This window comes from Hetaerina americana, unplaced genomic scaffold, assembly GCF_022747635.1.
Source record: "Hetaerina americana unplaced genomic scaffold, ioHetAmer1.1.p SCAF_5, whole genome shotgun sequence".
NCBI classification, from domain to species: domain Eukaryota; kingdom Metazoa; phylum Arthropoda; class Insecta; order Odonata; family Calopterygidae; genus Hetaerina; species Hetaerina americana.
The window spans coordinates 95,685,084-95,712,157 of NW_027287095.1; the positions used below are offsets into that span (position 1 = coordinate 95,685,084).

At 46.1% G+C, this 27,074-nt stretch overlaps 1 protein-coding gene across 1 annotated transcript in view; it reads right to left on the minus strand.

Moving 5' to 3' along the window:
* eya (eya transcriptional coactivator and phosphatase 2) overlaps positions 1-27,074 on the minus strand; it is a 295,670-nt gene that overhangs the window by 199,027 nt on the left and 69,569 nt on the right. Inside the window, exon 3 of the mRNA XM_071592607.1 lies at positions 17,827-17,924. Within this exon, the coding sequence (XP_071448708.1) occupies positions 17,827-17,924 (98 nt within the window). The remainder of the gene's footprint in view (positions 1-17,826; positions 17,925-27,074) is intronic.

The following is a 27,074-nucleotide window of genomic DNA, read 5'->3' on the forward strand; positions in this document are numbered from 1 at the left end:
ATGTACGTCGGCAGGGCAACATCATCTCCCGTTGTCAGGCGCACCCTGGGCTCCCCCTGGGGTCGCTCGCTCCACGCATGGCTCCACACACAACATGGCAATCGCACGCCCTTGCCTTCCACGTTGCCCCGCCCTCGCGCGCCCCGCTCACGAACCCGTCGGCCCACGCGGTCCCCGGGTCACCCCGGCGGCGGTGCCCCTCCATTCATCAGCCACCAAGGTGCATTCATTCGCCCGACGGCGGACGTGCCCCCTTTCGCCCGACGGCTAACTCTTCCGCTCCTCGGCCACGATCACAGTCTCTCCCATCGCTTGGAACTCCCTCACTCCAGAGCGCATCGCCCACATCCGCATCCTGCGTCGGATGTCAACTGTCTTCAGTTTCACGTGCTCTCGACTTCGGGGACGTGCGTGGGCGGAGGGCGCTCCTCCTTCCTCCCTTGGTGCGGCCCTCCTCTTCCCTTTCTCTCTCTCTCTCGTTGGCCACGCACCATTCCTCGCCGCCCCCACGAAGGTCCCACCACTCGGCCCAACACGCTCGATCCGCGCTTCTCCGCGGACGCCTCTAACTTCGTCGTGAGACTATGAACAGACCGGGGTCAAAGAGTGGGGATAGAGCGACCCCCACCTAGTAATTCCCCCTGCTGTCCTTTCCGATGGAACAACTGCGCACCACCACAGCAAACAGGGTTGCCACCGCGCCTAAAATACTCTCACTTTTCCGGTACTTTCTAGAGCCACACAGTAAGTTTACAGGTACTTGCTTTAAGGTTTTCCTCCGATATTGATGCATTTTTCAAGATTTTCCAGGTAATTTAAAAAAAAACTGTAAGTTGCTGTTAACAAATTCATTACCCTACGATAGCTTAATCATATCCAGTAAGCATGCAAGGTTTTGTGAGGCAGGGGTATTAAGTGAACTGTCATTCAGGGTTAATTATTGATTGCTTAGTCGCAATTTCTGTGGTCTTGACTTAAATAGATCGGTTCCGCTGCACTCAATTTCATTCTTATTTAACTTATCAATGCGGCGATAGGATTATTCCTTCTGGGTCAGTGATGATCATCATTCTACAAGGTAGAGTCGCACCTGCGCCCTCCTAGCCACTGGCCAAGTGACGCTTACCACTCTTTCATAAGGATTCTTCACGGAATGAATGCTTTTGTCCTCTTAAATTTCATAGCATCCCTCCTTGGCGTTTGAGCAAACACATTTGGACATTCGATATGTGCTCGGTTATGAAATTGGTCGATTGATGATCCAACGAAATCTCCCAACAGAACACGCGATCATAATATGTGCAAGGGGATCTCAACGTTTCGATTTTGGCGATATTAGTGGACTTTGTTTGTGAATGCATCGGATTGATCGGAATGAAGTGGTTGGATTCTGGTGGGATGAATAGAGCGATGCCATCCATCACCTAAATATTAAATTGTGAGAGACATACCGTGAATTGTTCGAACTGCTGTATGAATTGAAAAACATTCTGAAACGGATTTGTCTGGGAGAATTGACGAAGAGCGGGGGGCGCGCTTCCTGGGTCTTGAGCGGGAGGCCATCGCCGTCATCGCGAGGGGACGCACCACCGGGAACCGGCACCGGAGGAGGGAGCACGCGGGGGGCACGCCACCCCATCGGGAGAGCTGCCTCCCCCCCGCCACCCGAGATTTAAGGATGCCACACGGGCCGGGAAATGTAAATCGTCCGTGGGTGGGCGGGACTGCGAGCATATGCACCGCGCGGGTCCAGAGCGGGCGGGGAGGGGGGTCCCGGAATAACAGGGACCGGAGCACGCGCGGACGCTATAAACGGGAAGAAGGACTACCCCCCCCTCCCCTTCCACACGGTCCGCCTCGGGCAATTACTCCGTGGGCGGCGGGACAATGTGCCGTCGCGCCCCCCTCGCCGCGATGATCTGCACAGGTGGGCAACACACCCCCTGTCGCAACATCCGGCGGGGCAGGCGGGGGTGGGCTGCGGGGGGGGGGGGGGGGTGGACGGCAAACGGCCCGGGAACTGGGCCCACTGCGATATTTCTCCCTCCTTCTCATTGCCGTTGGGGAAAATTTCCGTTGACATCTTTTAACTTGACTATTACCCATTTTCCGTACCAGACACGATGACTGCATATTAGTAATGCCCACTTAATAACACAAGGTGGAGAGAAAATAAGAGGAAATACCACATTGCCTCTTACAGTCGTGAGAAACAATATTAAATACAAAATGGAAGTTATATGAGAAACAATAACAGTAATTAGATTGGGTGAGGTGAGATGGGGGAGAGGGAAATTGGAGGGGTCACTCATTTTTATTCAGGAAAAAGGAAGGAAAGGAAAAAATGTCAGCAAAAGCATAGAAAAAAGAATGAATGATGTGTTGTATAAAAATGACAGGCCAATGAAATTAAGGATTGGAATGATGTCGCAGGGACTGCCCATCAGGCGATCATTTGTACGTGCCCACATGAACAGAGGAGGCGGAAGAGACGGAACATATGCATGAGGGCACCGGAAACGTTCTTGAGGACTGCTGCGCAATGGTTATGGGCGATTGGGATGCCGTTGAAGGGGAGAGAATGAAGAAGGAAGAGGGCCTGGTGGAGGTTTGGTCCAGGCGAAAGAAAGGAAAGATGTAAGAGATTGATCGCATTTCTTCAGGAAGGGACACTTTTCAGTAGAAATACACGGTTAAAAAGAACACAAAGTGAGGAGAGACGCATGGCTCCAAGAGATAACAGCTCGGGACCAAATAGCCAACATACTTTAGCAGAGCATAGATATAGGAATGGAAGTGTTTACCAGGCGCTGATAGTTCTAGTGCCCATACGTTACTAATGACTGAAATGAGAATAACATTAAATAAGATTGAAAACACTAACGAAAAGACGAAATGGAATCCGGTAAGGGTGGAGAAGAGAGAAAAGGAAATTTCTGGTGGGATAGGCACTGTGTAGCCATTACTGAAGGCAAAATGGGAAATGAAAACTTCGAAGAGGCATGGAGAAGAATAGAAAATACTATGACCAGAAAAGAAGAAACGGAAATTCATCATCGAGGCGGAAAGAGAGCAAAGACACCTTCCTGACAATAGAAATGTCAATGAAAATGAAAGGGATAATATAATATAAAGATAGTAATGGGAAGCATGGTAGAGCAATGCACAGAAAATTGAATCGTGACTCAAAGAGAAAAATACAAAAGGCTAGGGAAATATGAAGCAAATAGCAACGTGATGGTATTGAGGATAAGGGGAGGGAAAGTAAATTAAGGGAAGTTGAAAATGAAAACCAAAAAATGGCATTTAATGAATGCGAGGTGATGAAGAGATGGCAAGAGTACACAGAGGGGAGATTTGCATCTATCAAGAGAGAGAAACCTAAGGATTAGAATGAAGAAAATGAGCAGGAGATGTTAGAAGATGTGAAAGGTCCGGAAGGTATTGAAATCTGAAAAAAGAAAAGCAATATCTTACGCGAAGAATAAGAAAACAACTGGAATGGACGAATATCCAATAGAGTTCTTCAAGTTTCCAAACGATCAGGATATATATAGAGCATGCGGTAGAATTAGGAGCGACTGGGATTGTTGACAGAGGATCATGACCAGGTGATTGGGTGAAGGCGTACATATGCCCACAAAAATAGGTACTAAGGAGTGCATTGACCAAAGAACCATAATATGAATATCATATGCTGCAAAAATATTACTTAAAGTGCATTGCGCGGAAGGGTCAAGAGAGAGAGGGGAAGAAGCTTATGTTACCTTGACTTGGCAAAAGCATTCGGTCTTGTTAAATGGGATACGCTAATGGAGATCCTGAAAACAAAAAAGGTGAATTGGAGAGGCAGAAGATTGCTTCCGGAGAAGGAAATCTACACGAAAGAAAAGGCAACATTAGGCATAGATGAAACATTGACAGCGTGGGTGGAGACGCGTAGAGGAATGAAACAGGGTTGCCATCTTTCAACTTCATTAATGACACATCTTTAGAGGGGGAAATGATTGGAGGGGGAACCCTTAGAGGATAAAATGGGACAATAGTTGTGGGGCCAGAGGATGAGCAGTATGAGATTCGCGGATGACATGGCGTGTCACTTGGGGAAGCTATGCAGCCTTCGAAAAGAAGTTTGTCGGCACTAGACGAAGGAATGGAAGAGTATGGTATGAAAATTAATGTTACAAAGATAAGACTGATGAGAATGAAGGACGTACAGAGAGTGAATGAATGAAACAATAAATCGGAAAGGATTGAGCAAGTTGAAAAGTACAAATATCTGGGAAGTAGGATAACTGAACACTCGAGAATGGGTGGAGAAATGAGGAGAGCAGCCAGGGGAAAGGAAGGAAGGAATGAAATGAAAAGGGCGCTGTGCAGGGAGCGGTCTTGAACGGGAGTCGAGGAAGAAAATGGCGAAGTGCTAATGGAACAGGGGCCAACAGAGAGGAGAGGGGGGATTGAGACGTGGACTCGGAGGAGGTCGTCATCAGAGAGAGAGAGAGAGAGAGAGAGAGAGAGAGAGAGAGAGAGAGAGAGAGAGAGAGAGAGAGAGAGAGAGAGAGAGAGAGAGAGAGATAGCAATTGAGGGAAAAGAAAAGAGGAAAGGAGGAGACTGAAAATGTTGAATGACATGGAGGTTGGAAAACGTTGCAAAGCAACAAAGGAATGGGCTAATGAGAGAAATTTCAGATTCAAGGAGAAGTGGAATAGTTATAAAAGAACGTCAGTGAATTCCCAGGATGTAGCAAAAATATACCTAACATAACATGAGAGACAGGAAAGTAAATAACTTGAGTCAAAGGAGATCCAGGGAAGTTGGAAACAATAATTATGGTAACGATATTAAGGCGGTCCATGTTGTTAAAAGAGAAAAGGAATGTGATGTAGACGAGGGCAGCTTAGCCCAGGGACACTATGAGGCATCCATTGGAAGATGTAGACGAACAAAGCACTATGAATGAGTATACATATAATACCCTCACAAAAATACTGAAACGTTTGGGGGAAAACGGAAGGAGGGAATTCTTTCGACTGTGACGTAGTCCTATTGGGGAAGGATTAGGCCCAGAAAATTTTCTTAGGTCAATGTTGTTCCATATCCCGAACAATTGTAAAGTATGTGAATTGTTGAGTGGTGTGTGTATGTATCTGTGAGGTATACATCACCAAGATTATCGTAAATGTCGTCAAAGACGACGTTCACACATCAAAAGCACTACCATGTCGATACTAGGGATGATCCCCTCGACTATCGAGCTGGTTATGACCAGCGGCGGGTACACCGTAGTGATTGATTGGCGATTATCCTCAATAGCCCAATTGTCGCATATGAAATTTAAGCACTTTAAGGCTGAAAAAAACAAATGCAACGCCCGTAGTCGATCATCCCATTGTGAGTGGCGTATACGACTCAGCAACGCGAGCGTTTTTCGTTCTGAAGGTTACAAAATTCCTTGGAAACATTTTGAAATTGTTTCTACGCATGGAAAACAGAAGTAAACTGAATACTACAAAGGACTTAAAAATTCAAAAGCCCTCACGTGAATAACACATGCTAACAATACGTACCATGTACAATGTTACATTTCAAAAGTGGGCAGATCTCCTAAATTCAATGCCTCATGTAAAATAAATAATTTGAAACATGTTGCAGCACCATGTAGCGCACTGCAGCTTAGTGACGCAGGAAAAAGCTTGAATGGATAGGCTGATTAATTTATTTAAGACCATACGAATCCATCTCTCGTTGAAACGGGATCCCGGGGCTGCTCCCTCGATATGCCCCCGGACCCGAAGGGCCAGCCAGTCCGGAGGAGCGCGCCAGGAACCCGAAAATACTGGCGCCATCTTCTGCATCTCCGCGGAGACCCTCCTCACAATTGCTCATTGCGCAAAACTTTCGACAAGGATTCGATAAATCGTCACGTCATCAATAAACCGTTTCTCGTGCACAGAATGCGAATCATTCCAATGGTCATTACCGAAGAGGGACGACCTCGGCACGCGTGGCCGGTCGGCCTCCCCTCTCCTCCCGCCCAACACGCACGCAGACCCACGGCGACTCTTCGCGAAATCCTCTCCCAGTTTTGTGCATCCATTACTCCGCGCCTCCATTTATCACACACTCCATAGGCTAATAATCCACCATAAAAGCCATTTATGGCCTTTTATGGTGGATTTCACGTGAAGTAATTGCGGAAAGCATGGAGGGTATGAAGAGGGGTCCACAACTCTCCGCACATGGCGCATGCCGAGGGGGGAGGGAAATTATTGGCGTATCAGGTGGCATAACGCGAGGGAAGGGGTTGGGGACGCCGCCACCCTTCGCTGCTCCCTCCCTCCCCCCGCCCCGCCCACCCACCCTCTCCACACGCACGCCACCAAGCCATAATTGGCACCTACCTCCATCCGCACCCCACGGGTCACATATTTTAAAAGCATCTTCATGACTGCTTGCTCATCGGTTGACGATCATTTAATTTGCAAAACGACACACACTGTTCAATGTCGTGTCTTCCAATCGTGCAATACTCTAGAATGCATCATCGGCTAATCATGCAAACGCTTCCATTTGCACTCACGTCGTACAACATAATTAATCTCTTTAATTTACGAGGGTCATCCGGAAAGTAGTACCCGTTCGTGCCGCATGAAGTGCTGATGACGCGAGTAGCCGCTGGACGAGGTCAGATAGCTTCAGTGGCTTGTCTGCCTTCTCTGAGCCAAGTTGCGTGACGCTAGCATTGCCTGTGTTGTTTCTGTGATTGTTTACAATGTTTAAAAAAATTGAGAACGCCACCAGTTGTGAAGTGAGGGCAGTGATTAAATTCCTCAATGCAAGAAACGTTCGCCCATGTGATATTCATCGCCAATTAAAGGAGGTGTATGGAGACAATGTAATGGACGAGTCGTCTGTTCGGCGGTGGTGTCGCAACTTCAACATGGGGAGGGGGAACACACACGACGATGAGCGTTCGGGGAGACCGTCTGTCATTACAGACCAACTGGTGAGCTCAGTTGACGAATTCGTGAGGAACGATCGGCGCGTCACAATTGATGACATCTGTGAGCATTTTCCCAATGTTTCTCGAACAATTGTTCATGAAATTGTTAAACACCATCTGCATTATGCAAAAATTTGTGCAAGATGGGTCCCTCGCGTATCTCAATGAGCTGGCGGCGAAGGACTATGCAGCAGGAATACAGAAACTTGTCACACGTTATGACAAATGCCTTAATTTGCTTGGAGATTATGTTGAGAAGTAGTTTAAAGTATCCTCTTTCAAATAAAATTTTTTATGTTTGTTAATATTTACTTTTGTGTCTTTATTTCACGAACGGGTACTACTTTCCGGATGACCCTCGTATATCCTACGTCGGATGCGAAACCACCCGATTGGTATATTCGCAACATGTTTAATCTTGCTCCGAGTCTTCGCGTATTCCCAGTAGGGTTCCATCCCAGATATTTTTGTGAGCGTGTTACGCTTTGTTTTATTCCGTACGTATATTTCACGATTCTGGCGGCCATTCAATAGAAAGTGACATATGGATCTAATATGCTCGCCACATTCCCTCCGTGGGGTCACACTTAAGAAAAACAGCACGTCTCCTTCACTTTATCATCGCTACCTCTTCCAGCTTAATGAATGTCATCTTGTTGATGGCCTCTTCGCAAATACTGCATCTGTGCTTTCCCCACGCAAGATCGGGTGCGATGGTGACACCCACGTATTTTATGTAGTCTGCAACGCTCATCCAAACACCTCCGAGTGCGTAGGTTGGTAATGCTCGAACGTGTTTTTTCATTTCTCAAGAAGTGCTTAACCGCATACTTTTTAGCATTTAATTCCAAACCCAATTTCGCCATCATGGCTTCGCGCGGGTTTCCATTCTCGGTCTCCACTTCCGCGATCCTCGCTTTCCTCTTCGATTGAGGCTCTCGAGAACACGTCAATACTCCGGGACAACACACCCCACCCCCACGATCCGGCCTCTTCATGTGTGTGTGTTTTCCGAACGACCCCCATCCTAACCCCCCCCCCCCACGACCCACGGGTCATTCACTCCCCTCCCCATCACTCTTCCGTTACGCATTCATATTATCTCCTTAAATAAACGACACGCACAATGAGAGGGCGAGCGAGGACGGGGGGGCAACGGACGACTCGCCCTTCGGAGCAGGGGGGATAATGTGTGCGGGGAGACAGGTCGGCGGCCCTGAAAGGGTTTCATCGGGCCCTTCGACGGGAAGAATGCCGGTTACCATCCCCCCCAAACCTACCTCTCCCCCATCGCATCTACAACTGGCAGCCCTGGCCCCCTTTGTCCTCCTCTGCTACCCTCCTTCTCTAGGGGTCGGGGATTCAGCCTCCGCGCCGAAGAGCATACCTTGCGTAACTGGAGCCCCCCGCCCTGCCCTTCTCTTTGCCCAGGGCCATACATTATATCCCCAGCGCCCCTTCTCCGATATCACCCCCGACAGACCCTGAAGTGCGGGGCTCCGCACAGACGCCCAGGTACGCACGCTCCCCCCTTGCGCCCGTCCGGGCACCCACCGATTGGGCGACGCGCACCCATCAGAGCGGGCCTCGAGACCCGGCGTCGCCTCGATGGATGCCGACCCCCCCTACTGTCTACTGCGGGGCTCGCCGCCCCTAGAGCCCGGCGTCGCCGTTGAACCGAAGACTTCCCCTCCCAGGGCCGAGGGCATCAGATGTGGGACCAGGATACCTTCGACCACCCGCCCGAAGGGTCTGTCGCGAAGTCCGCCGTTGATGAGCAATGCTTAGGCAGGAATTGGACAGAAATATGGCTTCCAAATATATATCAGAACATTCAACTCCTAAATCAGAGGAATAAAAATAACAATAGCGGGTCAAGTAAAATATCTGGGAGTAATCCCAGTAATATAAATAATAACACAACATAAACATATAGTAATTATAAACAGGGCATATGATTTCAGAAAAACAGAACTCGTTCGACTTGACACAAAAGGAATAACCGTAACGCCGCATTGAATTGGTAGAAGACCCATAGATGAGGTGTTTTAAAGAAACTGACGGTAGAGATGATAGGTTTACTGAATCGCACACCACACAGATCAGTACCAAACCAGTAGGAAACATAAAGTACGTCAAATCAAACTTCCCTAGTGTAATTAATCACCCGTCCAAATTGAAGCTGTTGAAATGACACCACCCGCCATACGCCATCGCGGCGGCTTGAAAGACGAGATGTAGATGATGTGCTTGGAGGGGGAGAGCACAGGCGATACATCCGGCGCCGCGTATCGATGCGAGCGATCCGCGTCTCTTCCCGAGACCGCCCCTCCTCCCCGGGGAGGCGGGGGAGTCGCGCCCGCCCGTTGGCGTAGGGGTCGGAAAAGCATCCGTCCATCTACGCCAGTCCGACGCGGAGGCCCTCTGCGGTGGCATCGAGAGACACTGGGCAGTGCCACCCCTCGGCGACCGGCCCTCGTGGCAACTGCGGGGGTGCGGCGTGGGAAGCGCGCTTTCATCCATTCGGGGGGGGGGGGGGGGGGTAAGGAGGTTGGCGTCGTCAAGGTGAGCGGGAAATGGAGAGAAGGGAAGGAGGGGTTTACTATTAAATGAAGCCCCGGCCCATAAAACCCATCCAGTGTACGAAAGACGGCGGGTTGGGGGGGTGGGGTGGCAAGCGAACCCTCGCCGGGTCTCGAGCGCGACGCCTCCAAAAAAGAAACTGGGGGCACCGTCCACCACTATGAGCGTCAACAACTCCGATGTTGACGATTGGACGAGGGGGACCTTGGTCGTACACACAGTGGCGCTCTCTGGGAAGTTCCTCGGAATTTCGTACATTCATACGAGGTCTGTAAATTAAGTAATGAGACTGGAAACGTAGCGTTCGATCTGGCAACACTGGAGGCGATCTGGCAACACTTTTTTCTCTAGCCAAAGTTGAAAAATCAGCTCAATGGAACTCATTTGAAACAGTCGAAAACATTCAAACGGCTGTAACTGGCCAGCTGAAGGCTATTCCAGAAGTAGAGTATATTTAGATTTAGAAGATTAATACCAGTTCTGGAAGCAGTTCCAGAACTGCTATAAATAGTGGAATAACCGTCTTCAGCGCTGTGTGGCTTCAAATGGAAGTTATTTTGAGGGTGACAATATAAAATTGTAATTCTATTTGAATGAAAAAATAAAAACAATCAGTTTCATTTATTTAATTTTTAGACCTCGTACATACGCTCCGTCCGCCGAGCGTGCAGTCGAGCTTCCAAATTGAAATATGTCATGTTGGTAGAATTATGGTCGACAGTGAACAGACAAAAAGTAAACTTCACAACTTGTTTTTTAGAGGAGCTTTTTTCCCCCCGAGTAATGCAATTTTAATGCCACGAGAAAAATACTGAATTTAGCTACGAGGCTTATTTTTTTACTTACTTGCGTGCGAAATATTTTTTTATGACTTAATCTAAAACCTGGCATAATGATTACACGTGGTTACGGTGCTACATCAGTCGAAAACCTAAATGAATCATTCTAACAGAATGTGGTGCACGTAGAAACTGCCACACGATGCCAAGGTTTCAGATTTCACTCTTTATTTATGGTTCATCTTTATTTATGGTTCATGTGGTATTTGCTCAAATCTAACTGTATCGCTTTTAAGACAATTTAATAGCTTTCTCTTAATTTATATTTTACCAACACCTTCATCAAGATATCGGTCCCAACTGTTGCAGCTTTTTAAAGCTATTTACTTCAGTTTGATGTGAGTGGAACCCGTCATTCGGACAACATTGGTCACCTTCATCTATTAGACATTTATACCGGTTTTAGGTTGCAACTTTGAGCGGGTCGCACAAAGAAGATAAAGAGTAAAAGTCTGAAGAAAACAAGGGAAGAAAAGGGTTTTTAACTTTTCACACAACCAAAGAAAATGTTATTACCATTTCACTACTGGATTGTTAAACCTAAAATTGGAATGAATGTATCGTTAAGACTGGCGAAGACTTAACTGCAAGGAAGAGTGGTGCTTATATATGGCTGAGAAACTTGACCGCTGACTCCTAATAACCGAAAATTGGAGGCCTTTGCAACGTGGGTGTGGAGAAGGATGGAGAAAAAAGACAGAAAGGAAAACCAACGACGAAGTTCCAGGGGATGTGAGAGGGGGAGAGAGGCGGCAGTTGGCGGAAATTCGAAAAAGGCAGAACACGTTGATGCAGGAGATCCTGGGAGGAGACAACGGGATGCTGGCGACAAAGAGAGGGGACAATGTTGGGAAAGCGAGATGGATGGAGGAAGGGATACTAGGCATTTTGGATGGAATTAAGGGAGCTAGAAAGTGCCCGAAGCTAAAGAATCAGTTAGTCTACGTAAAATAAAGTAAGAGGTCGCAGGGTATGTTAGTTCATGTTAGTTAGAGCTTACGAGTACCGTGATGAACAGTGGCATGGTTTACCAAAAACCCACTTTAAGACGGTAGACTAATACTGACTAAATAATAAATAAGGATATTGTTATTTTTTATATTTTATTGACGTCACATCAGATGGATGAAATACCATGGGACGCCCTCAGAGGGGCAAAAACCTCAAGGTGCAGTCTACCAAACATCACTGGTTAATGTGTTCATTTGAACATTTCCCCACTCTTGGTGTTGGATGAGGGCAGCCCTAGTTTCCCTCATGCAGCTCAATGCAGATTGTCCGCACTTACCGGCCGATGATGGCGCATTTACGGGTGGCGTCCAAACATGAAGATCTTTGTGTGGATTACAATCTGAATTTGTCTTCCAATCTTATCCTTACCCATTTGAGTCACGAGGTGCATGTACAACTAAGAGTACCAAACTCACGAGAGACAATATTGATTTCGTTTCCATTAATTCATAACCGCACATATTTTTTCATATTCATCTGGAGACGCCATTTCCGACACCACACACATTGTTGCCATTGCTATAAATAAACTAAAAGTAAGATTTGTTCCTTGCAACGACCATAGTCTTACTTGGCAAAATATGAAGCTGCTAGATATTCAATGATGTTCAAGGTACTCAATGAGAGAAAGGAGTGGAATCCAGGGTCCTGACCCCTCGGGTGTTCGCAAGGGGCCACCCAGCGAGCCACGGTCGGGTGCAGAGCACCGTGGTACGCCGACGTCCGCGGTGTGTGATAGAGGAACGGGGAAAGGGGGTGGGAAGTGTGTGGTGCGGCGGGCACAAATCGAGTCCGTGGCAGGGAACTGACTGCGAAGTCGCGGGAATAGATTTTCGACCGCCGCGGAGAATGCTTCTTTTTCTGCGCGCTCGGAGGGGCGACGGGAAGGGGGAGGCGCTCCTTGAGGGACGCAGAGGCGAGTTCCCACGGCGCCGTCCTCCCTCAACCCTAGCGAAACCACCGAAAAGCACCAAAAACACCGCGTCGACACAAAGCCCTCCTCTCCCGACCGTCGACGGAAAAAACCCCTTCGCCGGTGGTGCGTGAGGAAGGGTTGAGGGGCGCATTCCCAGGACGGCGAACGCCTAACGAGGGCCCACGGAAAAAAAACACGGGAACAAAAAAAGACGCCCGGTCCGCAAGGTGCGATCGACACTTCGCACGGTGACACCCAGAGGGAGGTGATTATTGAAAAAATTAAACGCGAAAATTCAATTTTCGGTCCAAAACTACCCGGTGAACCCTTTTTTTTGGAAAAGGGTTATCGACTGCACCTGGCACCCAACAACCCTTTCGCACCCTCCCGAGGGTGCGAAAGGGTGTGACTCCGGGTGGGGAGGGGAGCGCGCGCAATGAACCCTCGCGACCATCCGACCCTAGGGTCGAACAAAAGATGATCCAGCCCCAAATATTGGAAACGATTCCGTTATATTTTTTGCTGCCAATCGATGTCCGTCGTTCTTTCTCCGATCAACGGTTCCGAGGCAAAAATCTCAGTTTTCAACCCTTTTGGTCGCGCGGGAGAGGCGTAATCCCCCTTCTGACACAACCCTCCCTCTGAGGGGACGACCTCGTGGAGCGAGGCGGGCCCTCCACCCTCCGCCAAATGACCTGCGATGGAGGCCGTTACCACCCGAGAGAAATGTCGCTATCCCCCCCTCTCCCTTCCCCCGGGGGACGCGAAACGGGGGTGCCGCCCCCTGGCAGCGTCGCTCATCCGATGCTCGGGGAATTTCGAACTACCGAATATTGAGTCCATCGGGAACGGGAAACCGCGATTCCCGTGCTTTATCCGGAAAGAAAAGACTATATTGATAAGATATAAGAATTAATACAATGCACGTACACACCCATATACTAAGAGGCGAATATTCTAATACAAAATGACCCATGACACCTTATGATATACATAACAGTTTCAGGTGTGACTTACTGGAATCCCTTCATTATGAGGGTAAAAAGAAACTTTACACTTCCACAATAAAGTGGAAGCTTTAATGTGGTAGTGTAAAGTTTCTTTTTACCCTCATACAATATGATATCAAAAGAAGCATGGTGGAAGACGCAGTGCGAGAATATGGAAAGTCTGCAGAGGAAGGGGGAAATCGGTGCGCTTTACAGCATACTTAAATCTTTATCGGGAAGTAAGAAAGGGAGATCAACGATAGCAGTTAGAGATAAGGCCGGTAAGGTAATAGTTGACGCAGGAAAGATCCAAGAGAGATGGAAGGAATATGTAGAAGACCTGTATAGTAAAGAGCTTAGACCAACAAAGTTAGACATTGAAAAGGAACATGACGTAGAGGAAGATAGCTTAGGTCCAGGCATACTAGACAATGAGATAGAAAGGGCATTAAGGGAGATGAAACTAAATAAGGCCGTGGGGGTAGATAACATTCCCGTGGAACTTTTGAAATGCTTGGGAAAATGTGGGAGGAAGAGGCTATATGGGCTGATCCGTAGTATTTATGAGGAGGGAATCTGGCCGGAAGACTTTGTGAGATCAGTTTTAGTTCCTATTCCGAAAAAGGTAAAGGCCACGTCATGTGAGGACTATAGGACAATTAGTTTGATATCCCACGCAGCTAAGGTTGTTCTCAGGATCATAAACAAAAGGATAGAGAGTAGGGCAAATGATTACTTAGGGGATGATCAGTTTGGGTTTAGGAAGGGGAGAGGTACGCGTGATGCCATTGCAGTAATGAGATTATTAATCGAGAGGAATATAGAACACAACCAGGAGGTATTTGCCTGTTTCGTAGATTTCGAAAAAGCGTTTGATAGAGTAAATTGGGAAAAACTAATGAGTATATTGCAGAAAATAGGAATAGATTGGAGGGAAAGGAGACCAATCCGCAACCTGTACATGTATCAGACTGCTCAGGTGAGGGGGGGAAACGGGGAGTCAGGATGGGCAGTGTTAGGAAGGGGTGTAAGGCAGGGTTGCCCATTATCACCGTTGCTGTTCAACCTGTACGCAGAAGAAATGATCAAAGAGGCATGGGAAGAACTCGAGGTAGGAATGAAAGTGGGCGGGGAATTCGTAAAATCAGTTAGGTTTGCTGATGACCAAGCTTTAGTTTGTCAGTCCGCCAAGGGGCTGCAAGCATTGCTTAGTGAATTGAAAATTCAGTGCGACAGGTATGGGATGAGAATCAATATTAATAAAACAAAGGTTATGCGATTTTCTAGAAAGAAAAAGGCCAAGCTTAACATTAAAATAGGAGGGCAAAAGCTAGAGCAGGTAGAACAGTTTACGTATCTCGGTAGTGTTTTGGACCAACACGGTCAAAGTAGTAGGGACGTAAGGAGAAGAATTGCGCTAGGCAAAGAGGCTTTCACAAGGAGGAGGGAGTTGATGACAGGGACTTTGAGTAAGGATGTTAAGAAAAGACTCGTAAAAACTTTGATATGGAGCGTAGCTATGTACGGAGCGGAAACGTGGTCATTGAAGCAGGAGGATAGACGTAGACTGGAGGCTTTTGAAATGTGGGTGTGGAGAAGAATGGAGAAGGTGAAATGGACAGAGAAGAAAACAAATGAGGAAGTACTTGGTATGGTGGGCGAAGAGAGGGGTTTGTTGGGAGCAATCCTATGGAGGCAGGAAAAGTGGATGAAGGGGGTGTTGACCGGCAGTGGGATGTTGAAGACTGTGATAGAGGGTAGAATGTTGGGCAAAAGAGGAAAGGGAAGGAACAGGATAGGGTTGTTGGACGGGATGAAGGGAGGAAGGAAGTACTCAGAGATGAAGAGGGACCTGATATAGAGTAGGATGATTGATTTTGTGTTTTGTTAGGAGTAATAAAATATTTGTTTGGTAGTTGTGTCAGTCCAAAAACCTACCTTAACCGGTAGATTACTTAAAAAAAAAAAAAATATGATATCGCAACGGAATAAAATAAGCATATGGCGAAAATTGACGCCTTAATGTTCCAGGCGTGTTATGATGGAATTGGATTATATTAAAGGTCAAATAATATTTCTAATAGAGAAAAATGTTTTCTTCCACAAAAGTACTATTATGTGGTCATTGATGATAAAATTGGTTGATATTGGTATGCCGAATTATTTGCGGAAATTACAGATATCATTCCATTTCTCTGAAAATAAGATTACGCAAAACGAATTATATATTTAAATGTGCACTTTATTCAGTGAAATGACGACCAAATTTAAATCCTAAATTGACCGATTTAATGGTTGAGCTAAGACGCTCTCTGGAGAGTACGTAAAATGCAAATATTATTTAAATATGTAGCGGAAAGTCCCGTCGAACAGTTGGGAATTGCATTGAAATCTCAACCATCAGCTGAAAACAACCAAATCCTGATTGTACCCTATGTTAATTTGCATCAGCGATTTCTTATTGCAGTGGAATTATTTGGAACGTCCCCTTCACGAACCAAAAGTGATCACCCTCCAAGCAATCATTTGCCTTATTCCATCCTTTCATTGAAAGTAAAAAAAAATCTTTCATCCTTTCATTCCAGGTCCCTCTTATGATGCTTGAAAATTTAAACGTCATGTCCTGGAGTCCTCACATTTTGATGCCTTTCCCTCATTTAGGAAGAGGAATCTACCCCTATCAAGCACGCAACCGGGCGGAATCCCTCTGTCAAATTTCTCCCTCATAATTGCTGAAACATTTTCCAGGAGAGAAATATTCCATCAACGTCTTCTTAGACCCTTGAATAGTTCTGCAGCAATGCCAATTATCCCCACAGTCATTTCAATTCAATTAATGTCCCTTCTTTCTCACAACCAGGTACACTGAGTAGGTCCAAAGCTATCCATCCCCATCTACGTCGAATTCTCTTTCCGTCTAAACTCGCTAGTCTAATATCCTTTCACCATCCAGATCCACTATGTATTCTATGGATCCAGTATCTCTAAAGGGTCCTTCAATAAATAATTCCTGTCGTATCTTAAATTATGCGCAAGGATATTCTCCTCTGACCTCCGGTTCACTCCTTCGCCTTTCCGCAGAGGACAGCCGTTCACTCCTTCCTTCGGAAACTCTTCCTGCCCGCCACCACGCTTCCTCCGCCATCTTAGTTCCCCGCCTCAGGTACCATTTTTCTCTTCTTGCTTACTTCTACTTATTTTTTTGCATTCTTTCAATTTCCTGTTTTCCCTCTTACTTTCCTAATCACCTCGCCTGTAATTCATGTTTCCTTTGTCCCTTTCCTATTTATAATAGTTGAGGCCACAGGCATATATCACTGCGTAGAGAAGTTTCGAACGAATAATTGGGTGGGAGAAAAATCTCGGCAAGGTGGACTCTGGGTTTGCTCTCGGTGGAGAATGAACGCAATGGTTTGATCGATTCGAAGGCTGCTTTGGCACTTTTCCTTAGCAATACTGACGACACTTCCGAGTCTTTATATAACTGTGGACGAAACATTGATACACTAATGCACTCCAGAGACAAAGGAACAGTCGAAACAGTGGGCTTCTAGAAGAAGATTCGGCTCCGAAGAAGGCGAATACGGTGAAATCGGCCGACAAGGTGGTAATGACCACGGTTTTTTTGGGATGCGCGCGGAATTATCTGCATCGATTACTTGCAAAAAGGACAAACAATTAACGAAAAGAACGTACAATGAGTCGTTACTGCACCGGTTGAGCGGAGAAATCAAGAAAAAACGTCCTCATACGGTAAAGAAAAAAATTAATTCAACAAAACAATGCATACCCGTGCAGTTCCGACGGCGAAAAATATGGAATTAAGGACCAAATTATTACGACATCCACCTTCTTCACCCTCCCCCCTCCAGGTAACCTATTTATTTCTAATCTTGCAAAACGGCGGAAAATGATTCACGTCGAACGATGAAGTCATCGCCAACACAGATGCATGTTTTGAGGACCTTCTGAAATTCTCCCCATTTTGACGGCTTAAAAAATTAAGAGAAGCGCAGGAAAAAATCCATCCAGCTAAAAGGAGATAATGTTGAAAAACAAGAAAAAATTTACCCCAAATAATTTCTTTTTCTATTTTTTCGTACGGACTTGTTGAATGGCCCACGAATCTTTGAACGTATCGTATGCACAAATGCCCAATATTTGACAGCATCACCCGCAATCTTCGAGAAAGGCTAGTACCCGCTCAAGGGAGGTGATTGAGCAGAGAAAGTATTCTCAGATATATCTACAAGTCCCTTTTATTTTCATGTTGAGCTTACAAATGTCCGCTCATTACAATTTGCTATCAATGCTATGCACATCGTACCTTTGATGCGTAAACTGCCACTGTAAATAAACGGATCTTCAACCTCAGTCAAGGACTGCTGGATTGCAGAATCTCTCTATGTGTATATTTTCTTATTGAGACTACAAAATTCATGCATCGAGGGCTAAAAACTAAGCATTAGTTGGTTCCTCACTCCATTCACTCGCTCCCGCTGCTGTTGCGAGGGGCTTCTGGACTGAGCCATACTCCAGAAGGTGAACCCACGACCTCCAACTCCTGCCGGGAACTTACCTGCGAAAGAAATGTTTGAAAATTACTAATAACGATCGTGGTTGGCGAAAAATAATCAATGAAAGCGATAAAAACGCATTACAAGTGCATCGGCAACAAATTAATTTCTCGGACCAGGGGCAGGAAATTTATTTTACTCTACAATATGCAATAGTTGTAATAATTGTAGTCCCTTTCGCTCCGCCGCTATAGTTATTAACGAAGAGGGCAGATCCAAATGGCTAATGGTGGCCTTGATCGATAGATACAAAAGTATACTGCCATTTACAGTAATCTGTAGTAGCATTCAGAAAGGGTATGTAAAAAAAAACGTCGACCGATATCGGTAATAACTGTTGGTCTAAATACATCACTTATAAAAATGAGATTCTGCAAGATAATGTGACCAGTCCAACTCACTTTACATTATTTTGACATTAATAACATAAATATCAAAATAGGAGACAAGAACCAGAGTAGGTGAAACAATTTCTCGGATGTGTTTTGGACCAACACGGCCAAAGTAGTAGCGGACGTAAGGAGAAGAATTAAATCAGACAAAGAGCAGGAGGGGGAGGAGGGAGTTTATGACGGGGACGTCGAGATGCACCGGATCGGCAGGACCAACAACGAAAAACCGAACCGACGCCAAAATAACGTGCGAAACTAATGCAATCGTTTAAAATACTCGAGATAGTACAGGAACATCGAAAATAGAGAGCAAAAACTGATAACAACACGTTAAAAAAATCCTGGTGAGGGGGTGACTCGGAACCCCCAAATGGAGAGCAATTGCCGAGCAGGAAGTTTTCAACGCGGACGCAATACACACACACACACACACACACGCATTGATGAAGTTTTCTCGGGTCTTCCACCGGGTCAGGGGTTCCATGTTGGCCAACATGGAACCCCTGACCCGGTGGAAGACCCGAGCAAACTGCATCAAGAATATACGCCGGGAAAGCACCAGATCTTACTTCACACACACATTAATTCCGCAATTCTTCAACGATGGTCAATTTATGCTCCGCCCCCCCCCTTTCACAATAATGGCAACTGCGAGGCACGCGCAAAGAGGTACGCCCATCCACCCCTCAGCCTCATCCGCCCCACACAAGATTGTTTCCTTCAAGACGGCCTCGGTGCAAAAGAGCTCGAAAGAGCGCACCTGATAGCCCGAGACGATAATGCATGGTCCCCGTCACCTCTTGCTCGCTCGCCGGAGGGTCTCTCGAGAGGGGATCGCAGCCCGGCATTCTTTAACGGCGCTCCGACAACTCGTGGGCCGGGAGTTTTTAGATCGATCGCTATGTCCTTCAACTTTATGGCTCGCATTATCTCTTCGGCGATGGCTCTTTGATAGTGTGACCTTTTCGAGGTTGCAACTTCTAGTTCCGGAACGCTGGACATCGTTTATTTTCCTTTTTAACCGCCTCGCCCCCAGAGATTAGTTTCTAGAATCCATTAGCACGTAGTTTTTTAACCAATACGAGGGTTGCTATTTATATTTTGAGTTTTGACAACACGAAGGGCTTCAGGCACCATCTGATGTTTCCATCTGAAATTTTGACCCTTTTAACGGTAAATTTCTTCAGAACATTTTTTCGTTCGATCATAACTTGTATTGTTTACAATGACTCGAAAATTTTGTTTCAAGGAAAAAAATGGAGTTAACTCGTGAACACTTACGTGCGATGATTATTTACGACTTCCGACTTGGATTATCAAGACAGGAGTGCCTCGATCAACTTACTTCCACTTTTGGCGATGAAGCCCCATCATTTGCCACTCTGAAACGCTGGTGTAACGAATTCTATCGTTGCCGCCGTTCGAGCAGAGACGAAAGTCGTTAAGGCCGTCCAAAAGCAGTTGTTGGTACCAGAAAACACTGATGCTGTGCAAGAACTAGTAAAGGAAGATAGTTATGTGACTTATCAAGAGATTAAGGCATCCTCGGGGATTAATTTGACGAGCATCGATAAGATATTGCAGCATTTAGCAGTGAACTTTGCTCGCGTTGGATCCCGCATAATTTGGCAAACACTCAAAAAGATGCTCGCGTCAATTCGTGCAAAGAAACGCTCAAGAAATACAATCTCGTTGCATCAAAAGCTGTGTATGTCATCTGCACAGGTGACGAATCTTGGATCTATGCATATGAGCCCGAAACAAAAAAGCAATCAACTGCATGGGTCCTGCAAGTCGAGCCAAATCCGACAAAAGTGATTCGTGCACGAAGCACATCGAAGCAAATGATCGCCTGTGTCTTAGGAATAACTGGACATGTGGCGACCGTACCGTTGGAGCAACGTAGAACCATGAATTCTGAATGGTACGCGAGCATTTGTTGGCCAGAAGTGCTTAGTGAAATACGGAAAAAGAAGCGGCAACGAAGGATTCTTCGTCATGACAATGCAAGCTGTCACAGCTTGGCGGAAACAACTACCTATTTGATTGGCCAAAATGTCAAATTGATGGGTCATCCTGATTATGATACAGCCCTGATTTAGATCCAAGTGGATTCTTTTTATTCCCGTTTATCAAGCAAAAATTGCGTGGCCAACGTTTTTCGGCGTCTGAAGAAGCCGTTGATGCATTCAAAAACCATATTTTGAGGTACCTCAATCGGAGTGGGAAAAGTGTTGTGAAAATTGGTTCCGGCGCATGCAAAAGTGTAATGAATATCATGGAGAATACTTCGAAAAGCAACAGAGCCATTTTCAATAATAACTTACTGTCTTTTCATTATTAGGCCCAAAGTATAAATAATCGCATAGGAGACCAAGCAGTCAAGGAGGGGGCAGGAATAGGATACGTATGTCAGGCAAAATGGAGAAAGGAGTAAGGCGGAATTGATGATGGGTGTCGGATTCAGGTTGTGTTTTCGTTAGAAGCAAATGTATCGTCGTACCTTTGCATACGTTGGGCCCATTCATAACCTATCTTAACCGGTAGAATACCAAGTAACATCTGTTCGGTGTCGTGACGCCATCGAGTTCATCGAGAACGGACGAGAAAGTTTTCAAATTATTGGATCAACAAAAACACAGTTTACGTTGGATGATGGCATTGGATAAAGAGCTTCTAGTAACTTCTCTTTATTAATTTTAAGATCATTAAAATTAAGTTAATTTAAAATGGTGTATATTTCTATTCTCACTCTACCTCATTTTCTTGGGCTACGAACACTTAAGAATGATATTTTTCTTCCTGGAAAACACGAATACAGAGAAAGCACCCAAAGACAAGTTTCGCCAAATACCGTTGCAATCACAATCGCACATGTCAGCTACGGTTATCACACGTAATGCGATTAGAAAAAAAGGAGTTCTTCAACTTTCCTTGTCCGGGTTATGGACTTCGCGATCAGCCCCTTCCATGTTGCTGAAACTATTCATTATTCCGTTTAGCCCCTCCAGCCTAGATGAGCATCCTAACCCCCCCCCACCCCCTCTCCAGGGGACGACGACCAAAGGGATCCAGAATTGAAGCGGGGCGCAGGGGGGTCGCGGAGGGGTTTTGTCGACGGGGACACGATGACCGTCTCTCTCTCGTTTTCCCCGGAGGAGGAGTACGGGGAGGGGGTGGGCTGTCCCGCGACACCCTCTAAGAGACTCTTAAGTAAAATGTGCCAAGAACCACACCAAACTTTACCTTCGAACCGTGGGCTTAGAAATAACGCGACTGAATGGGCGCCCGCGTCCCAGAGAAGAGGCGAAAGAGATCTCGTGCGGCGGCTGTTGGACCTGACCTTCTCCCCTCGCCCCAACTCAGGGCCCTCGGTCGACTGGATACGGCGACGTGCTCCGGGAACACTACGTGCGGACGGTGTTCCACCAGCGCCCACACGTCTCTGTTCCTTCCCTTTCTCTCCTTTCCTACAAATGTATACTCGTATGCTTCATGGGAATTATTTTCGATTTTTAGAAAATTCTGAAAACTGTTACTGACAAAGCTTTTGGCGCGAAGGTTTTTTTTTAGTCTTAAGTATTACGTTCGAATTCTATTTGTCCAATCAAGGGACATAAGAGCCGAACCAAGAGACCTATATTTCTCTGTCTGCGGATTTTGTTTCTCCAAAAAACATTTGAGCAGGACTCTCGATATCAAATGTCCTTGTGAGTGAAGTTTCCGCGATGTAAAGATTGAGGAAGGAAAACGGGGGGATGCGGGAATGTTGGAAGTGGGGAGGAAGTAAACCCGGGGACGGAAGTAGACGGACGGGAAGTTCTTCGCATACACTGCACGAGTGCGACACGTGACAGGGGTCGATTCCACCCTAGGGTTGCCACATTCGCACTGCATTTGCTCGAGCGGCCGGGACGAGGAAAGGCATCGAATCAAATCACACCGAAGGCTACTTACAAACCAATGTTCAATAAAAACATATTGCAACCCTGAGTAATGCCTACCTAGTCCTGTGGTTTAAAGTGGTAGCTTGAGGAGTTTCGTCGGGAAACACCAAATCTGTATGCCTATCATACGATACTAAAGGATATGCGATTCTAGTCGAAGGTACACTGGCGGACGCGCCACGGTGGGGTTTCCGCATGAATCCCCACGTGCACCGCTCGACTTTCGATCGAAACTTAAGTTCTAACGCGCGTATCATTATTATCATTGAGGTAATCACCCAGTTAATGCGGGTTTCTGATCGATACAAGCTACTAAGAGACACATCAACAATTCCCTTTTTCCTCCTAACAAAATAAAACCCGACTGAAATAAGTAGCCCTCTCCAACTCCTCATACTTCCTTCATTCCGTCCAAAACCATTAACCTATTCCTGCGCTTTCCTCGTTCACCTGATTTTCTCCCCCGCATCAGAGTCTTCAATATCACATTCCCAATTAATATGATCTGAATCCATCTTTCCTGCTTCCTTTGGATTTCTCCCAACGATCCTCTATCCTCCCCTCTCACCATACCTAATACTCCCTCGTTTGTTTTCCTCTCTCTCTCCACTTCACCTTCTCCATTCTTCTCCAAGCCCACATTTCAAAAGCCTCCCATCAGGACTCCCCGTTCCCCACTCGAATCCGCGCAGTCTGAGACGTGTACAGGTTGCGGATTAGCCTCCTGTTCCTCCAATCTATTCCTATTTTCTGCAATATACTCATTAGTTTGTTCCAATTCACTCTATCAAATGCTTTTTCTAAATCTACGAAACAGGTAAATACGATACGTCCTAGTTGTATTCAATATTCCTCTCGATTAGTGATCTCATTACTGCAATGGCAGCTAGCCTACGTCTTCCCTTCCTAAATCCAAACTGATCATCCCCCAAGTAATCATTTGCCCTACTCTCTATCCTTTTGTCGATGATCATAAGAACAACTTTAACTGCGTGGGATATCAATTGAGTTATTGTTCTGTAGTCCTCAACTGAGGACTACAGAACAATAACTTTACCTTTTTCGGAATAGGAACTAACACTGATCTCATTAAGTTTTCCGGCCAAATATCCCCCTCATAAATGCTATGAATAAGGCCATTTAAAATTCATCCTCCCACATTTTCCTAAACTCTTCAGTAGTTCTGGAGGTAATCGGCCCACCTCCACGGCCTCATTTGATTTCAATTCCCTCAATGCCCCTTCAATCTCCCCACTGAGTAACCCTCGACGTACGCTGAATCATCATCTACGTCATATTCTCTCTCTATCAGAGAGAAAGGCCTTGCGCTCTAAAAGAGCACGCAGTACACAGCATTGGATCAAAACTCAGTCGATTTTTGATGGGATTCCACTCTTTGCGTTGACTCCATTGACTTCACTTAAACTGACAATCCGAAGATGCGGAGATAAGTCTTTGCTGAACTCTCCGCAGCGTCCGTTTTTTGCTGCGCCCGCTCTTCAGGGGCGTGAATTCAGATGTTGACCTAATGTTTGAAGTCGAAGTCAAAATTGCAAACGGTGCCAGAATTTACGAAAATGTAAAACAGCCATGTGAAATTGGCTAAAAACATACCCACCATGTGAATATATGCTATCGGATATCTGACGAGCACCTATTGGCGATGTTGCTTTCACGGCGACGTTGCGGGCTAAGGGTGTGAGAGGGATGGGAGAACTCTTTCGAGAGCCACGAGCCCCACCCCTACGAGGAACTAATAGCATCCATCGGCTGTTCTCATTTCAACTGTCCTCCTGCGATTGCTGCTCCACCTGCCTGAAGTCTCTCCAAACACAATCCACCCATGGTACCTACACGGTACTCACGCATTTTGGGTGCATCGAATGTACAGGCATTTCGGAGCTGCACTCAATTTACCGAGTGTATGCTGCAATCGTAAATCGAAGGCGGATCAGAGGTATCTCGATCCCTACTTGAGGTGCTTTGTGGAGGGCACTTTGAGGGAGTACGCCGTCCGTCGGATGGGACGTTAAACTGCGGACCCCTTGGCGCCTTTCGTAAAGAGTAGGCTAATGCCGACGCCGGGTTTCTCTCCACCCTTCATCCTTTCCTGTCCATCCCCTATGGCGCAAATGACCTTAGCTGTCGGTCGCCTCCCCTCAAAACTACTACTACTCGAAGGCGGAAATTCAATGAAATGCTCACCTTAACGGTTTTGTAAAATGATAGGCTGGATAATCACATTATAAATACATAAAAGGAAGATTGGAAGATTATGGCAAGGCAAGGCGACGCCTTCGTCTCGCCATGGGCCAGCCACTACCGCCCTCCTTCGCTCCGAAGACTGTGGTCCAAGCTAACGAATGCATAACTATTATTATATCATTGCTTTCCTAACAGTTCCGGTAGGGTTTAGATGGGCACGGATTATATAGCGGTACCGCGATGCCTTGAGCTCCCTTAACAAAACACGACCTGACATAGGACATCACAATAAGCCCCTATTCAATTCTCTAGACTTCCTTCCCTTTCTTTATCTTCCCTTTCCCTCATCCCTTGAACTCCCTCCAACACCCTCATCCCATACCCTGTCCACCTGGTGCTTGTACCCCCTGCCACAAACCTTTCAGGTGGTTCGCGTAATACAATGGTTTGTGTAGATTACGATGTAATCTATAAATGCAAAGATAATAACAATTAAATGTTTTTTATTTTTTATCATTCCTTTGTAAACATTTGAAATAGCTCTTAAGGTTACCGTGCCGTATTTCATACCCTAATTTCCGGCGCCACACTTTTTATACATTTGACTAACGTGAGATTACTAAAATATGCATGGGAAACGTTTCGCTAACAAGCTAGCGAAACAGCGATCTCACAGGAGGAATCTCAACGCCTGTAAAACCTCAATTTCCCAGATCCCGGTAACTGCTGCCACCTGGCGAAAAACTTGGGTGATTCTGGAGTATTGTCTGCATATCACTCGTTAGACTGTGGTTATCATTAACAGGGTGGTCGCATAAGTACCCGACCTGACCTAGAGATGGCGGTAGTTGTTTGAAAAATATCATTATTAGAAAGTACGAAATCTATAAAGCATATTTTTCAATTTTGAAGACGCCAAGTTGTTTAGTATTTGTTTGGAGGGCATCAATAGTGAACGTTTTCACTGAATTTGTGAAAATGGAGAAAATTGGCTATCGTTAAGTGATACAATATTTGTATTTGAAAGGCCTCAGCCCACCCAATATACGAGTAAAAACTGAACTGGATTCTACTCTGGGTGAGTCTGCTCCTTCGTTTACAATGGTAAAATATTGAGTAGCAAAGTTTAAACGAGGTCATACGAGCTGTCAAGACGAGCGGTCTTGACAGCTTGTCGTTGTTCGGCCAAATAAGGTGACAACTCCAGAAACGTTGAAGAAAATCCACAAAGTGTTACTGAATGACCGCCGACTGACAGTACGCAAGCTAGTAGACATAGTAGGCATTTCAGAAATTTCGGTACATCGCATATTAACAGAACATTTGGATATGAGAAAGCTGTGTGCAAGATGGGTGTCGCGATTGCGCACACACGAGCAAAACCAGTGTCGTGATGATGTTTCAATTGAGTGTTTGGAAAAGTTTCACAGCAATTAAGCAGCTTTTTTGCCCCGTTTCATAACCCTGAATGAAACATGGGTCCATTACTTCACACCCAAGACAAAAGAACAATCAAAACAACGGATTCAAAAGGGAGAACTGTCTCCAAACAAGGCGAAGAACGATTCATCTTCAGGCAAGGTCATGTCAGTTCTTAGGGATGCGCGGGGGATTATTTTCATTGCCTATCATGGAAAAGGAATAACTATCAACGGCGAGCAATATGCGAACTTATTGCAACGTTTGAGCGAAAGTGCTGTTTCATCAAGACAATGCATCAGCTCACAAATCCGTTATTGCAATGGCCAAAATTCATGAATTAAAGTTTGAATTACTACCTCACGTACCTTATTCGACAGATGTAGCCTCCTCCAATTAATTTCAGTTCGAAAACTTGAAAAAACGGCTCGGAGATAAAAGATTTTCCAACCGTGAAGAAGTGATGTCGGCAGTTAATGGCTATTTTGAGGAGCAAGACAGTTCCAATTATAAAAAGGATATCGAACTAATTGAACATCGCTGGGAAAAGTGTATAGAGCTGGAAGGAGAGTATGTTGAAAAATAAATACACTATTTTCTAAAACGCTTGTTTTCTTTGTTAGGCTGAGTACTTCTGGGATTACCCTCTTATATGCTGCATTCGTTTTTCATGCTCCCACTGTATTTGAGACTTCATTCATAAATAATATCAAGCAACATTAAATTTGATGTTTTCTCGGGCCACACAAGGATAATAGCGCAGGCTTTCGGGGTTCGCTCCATATGCATTGGCGTCCTCTTGAAGAGACCGGGCAATAAAAGGAGGAGCCTCTCTCCTCCATCGGCAAAGGCTGGCAGGTGAACAAGGAAGAGGGGCGGTCGTCGGATAGGGGGAGTGCTGTGACAGGAGGCAGGGGCACCTCTCACCCCGCGCATACAACTCGGTGCCCCCCCTCCCCCCGGGGCCAACCGCCCGGCGACGCACGGCACTGCCGACTGATGATATTGTCCCAAACGGCCCTCGCACGGATTCGAAGATCCAGCCCACCCCACTGTGAGGTGGAGAAAATAAAACAGAGCCGCAGGAACCCGATTTTCCGCCCCGGACCCACGCTGACAAAAACAACCCTCGGCGATACGGCAAGGGCCCCCACCCCGATGGTGGAGCCCACGAAGCGGGCGGGAGGCG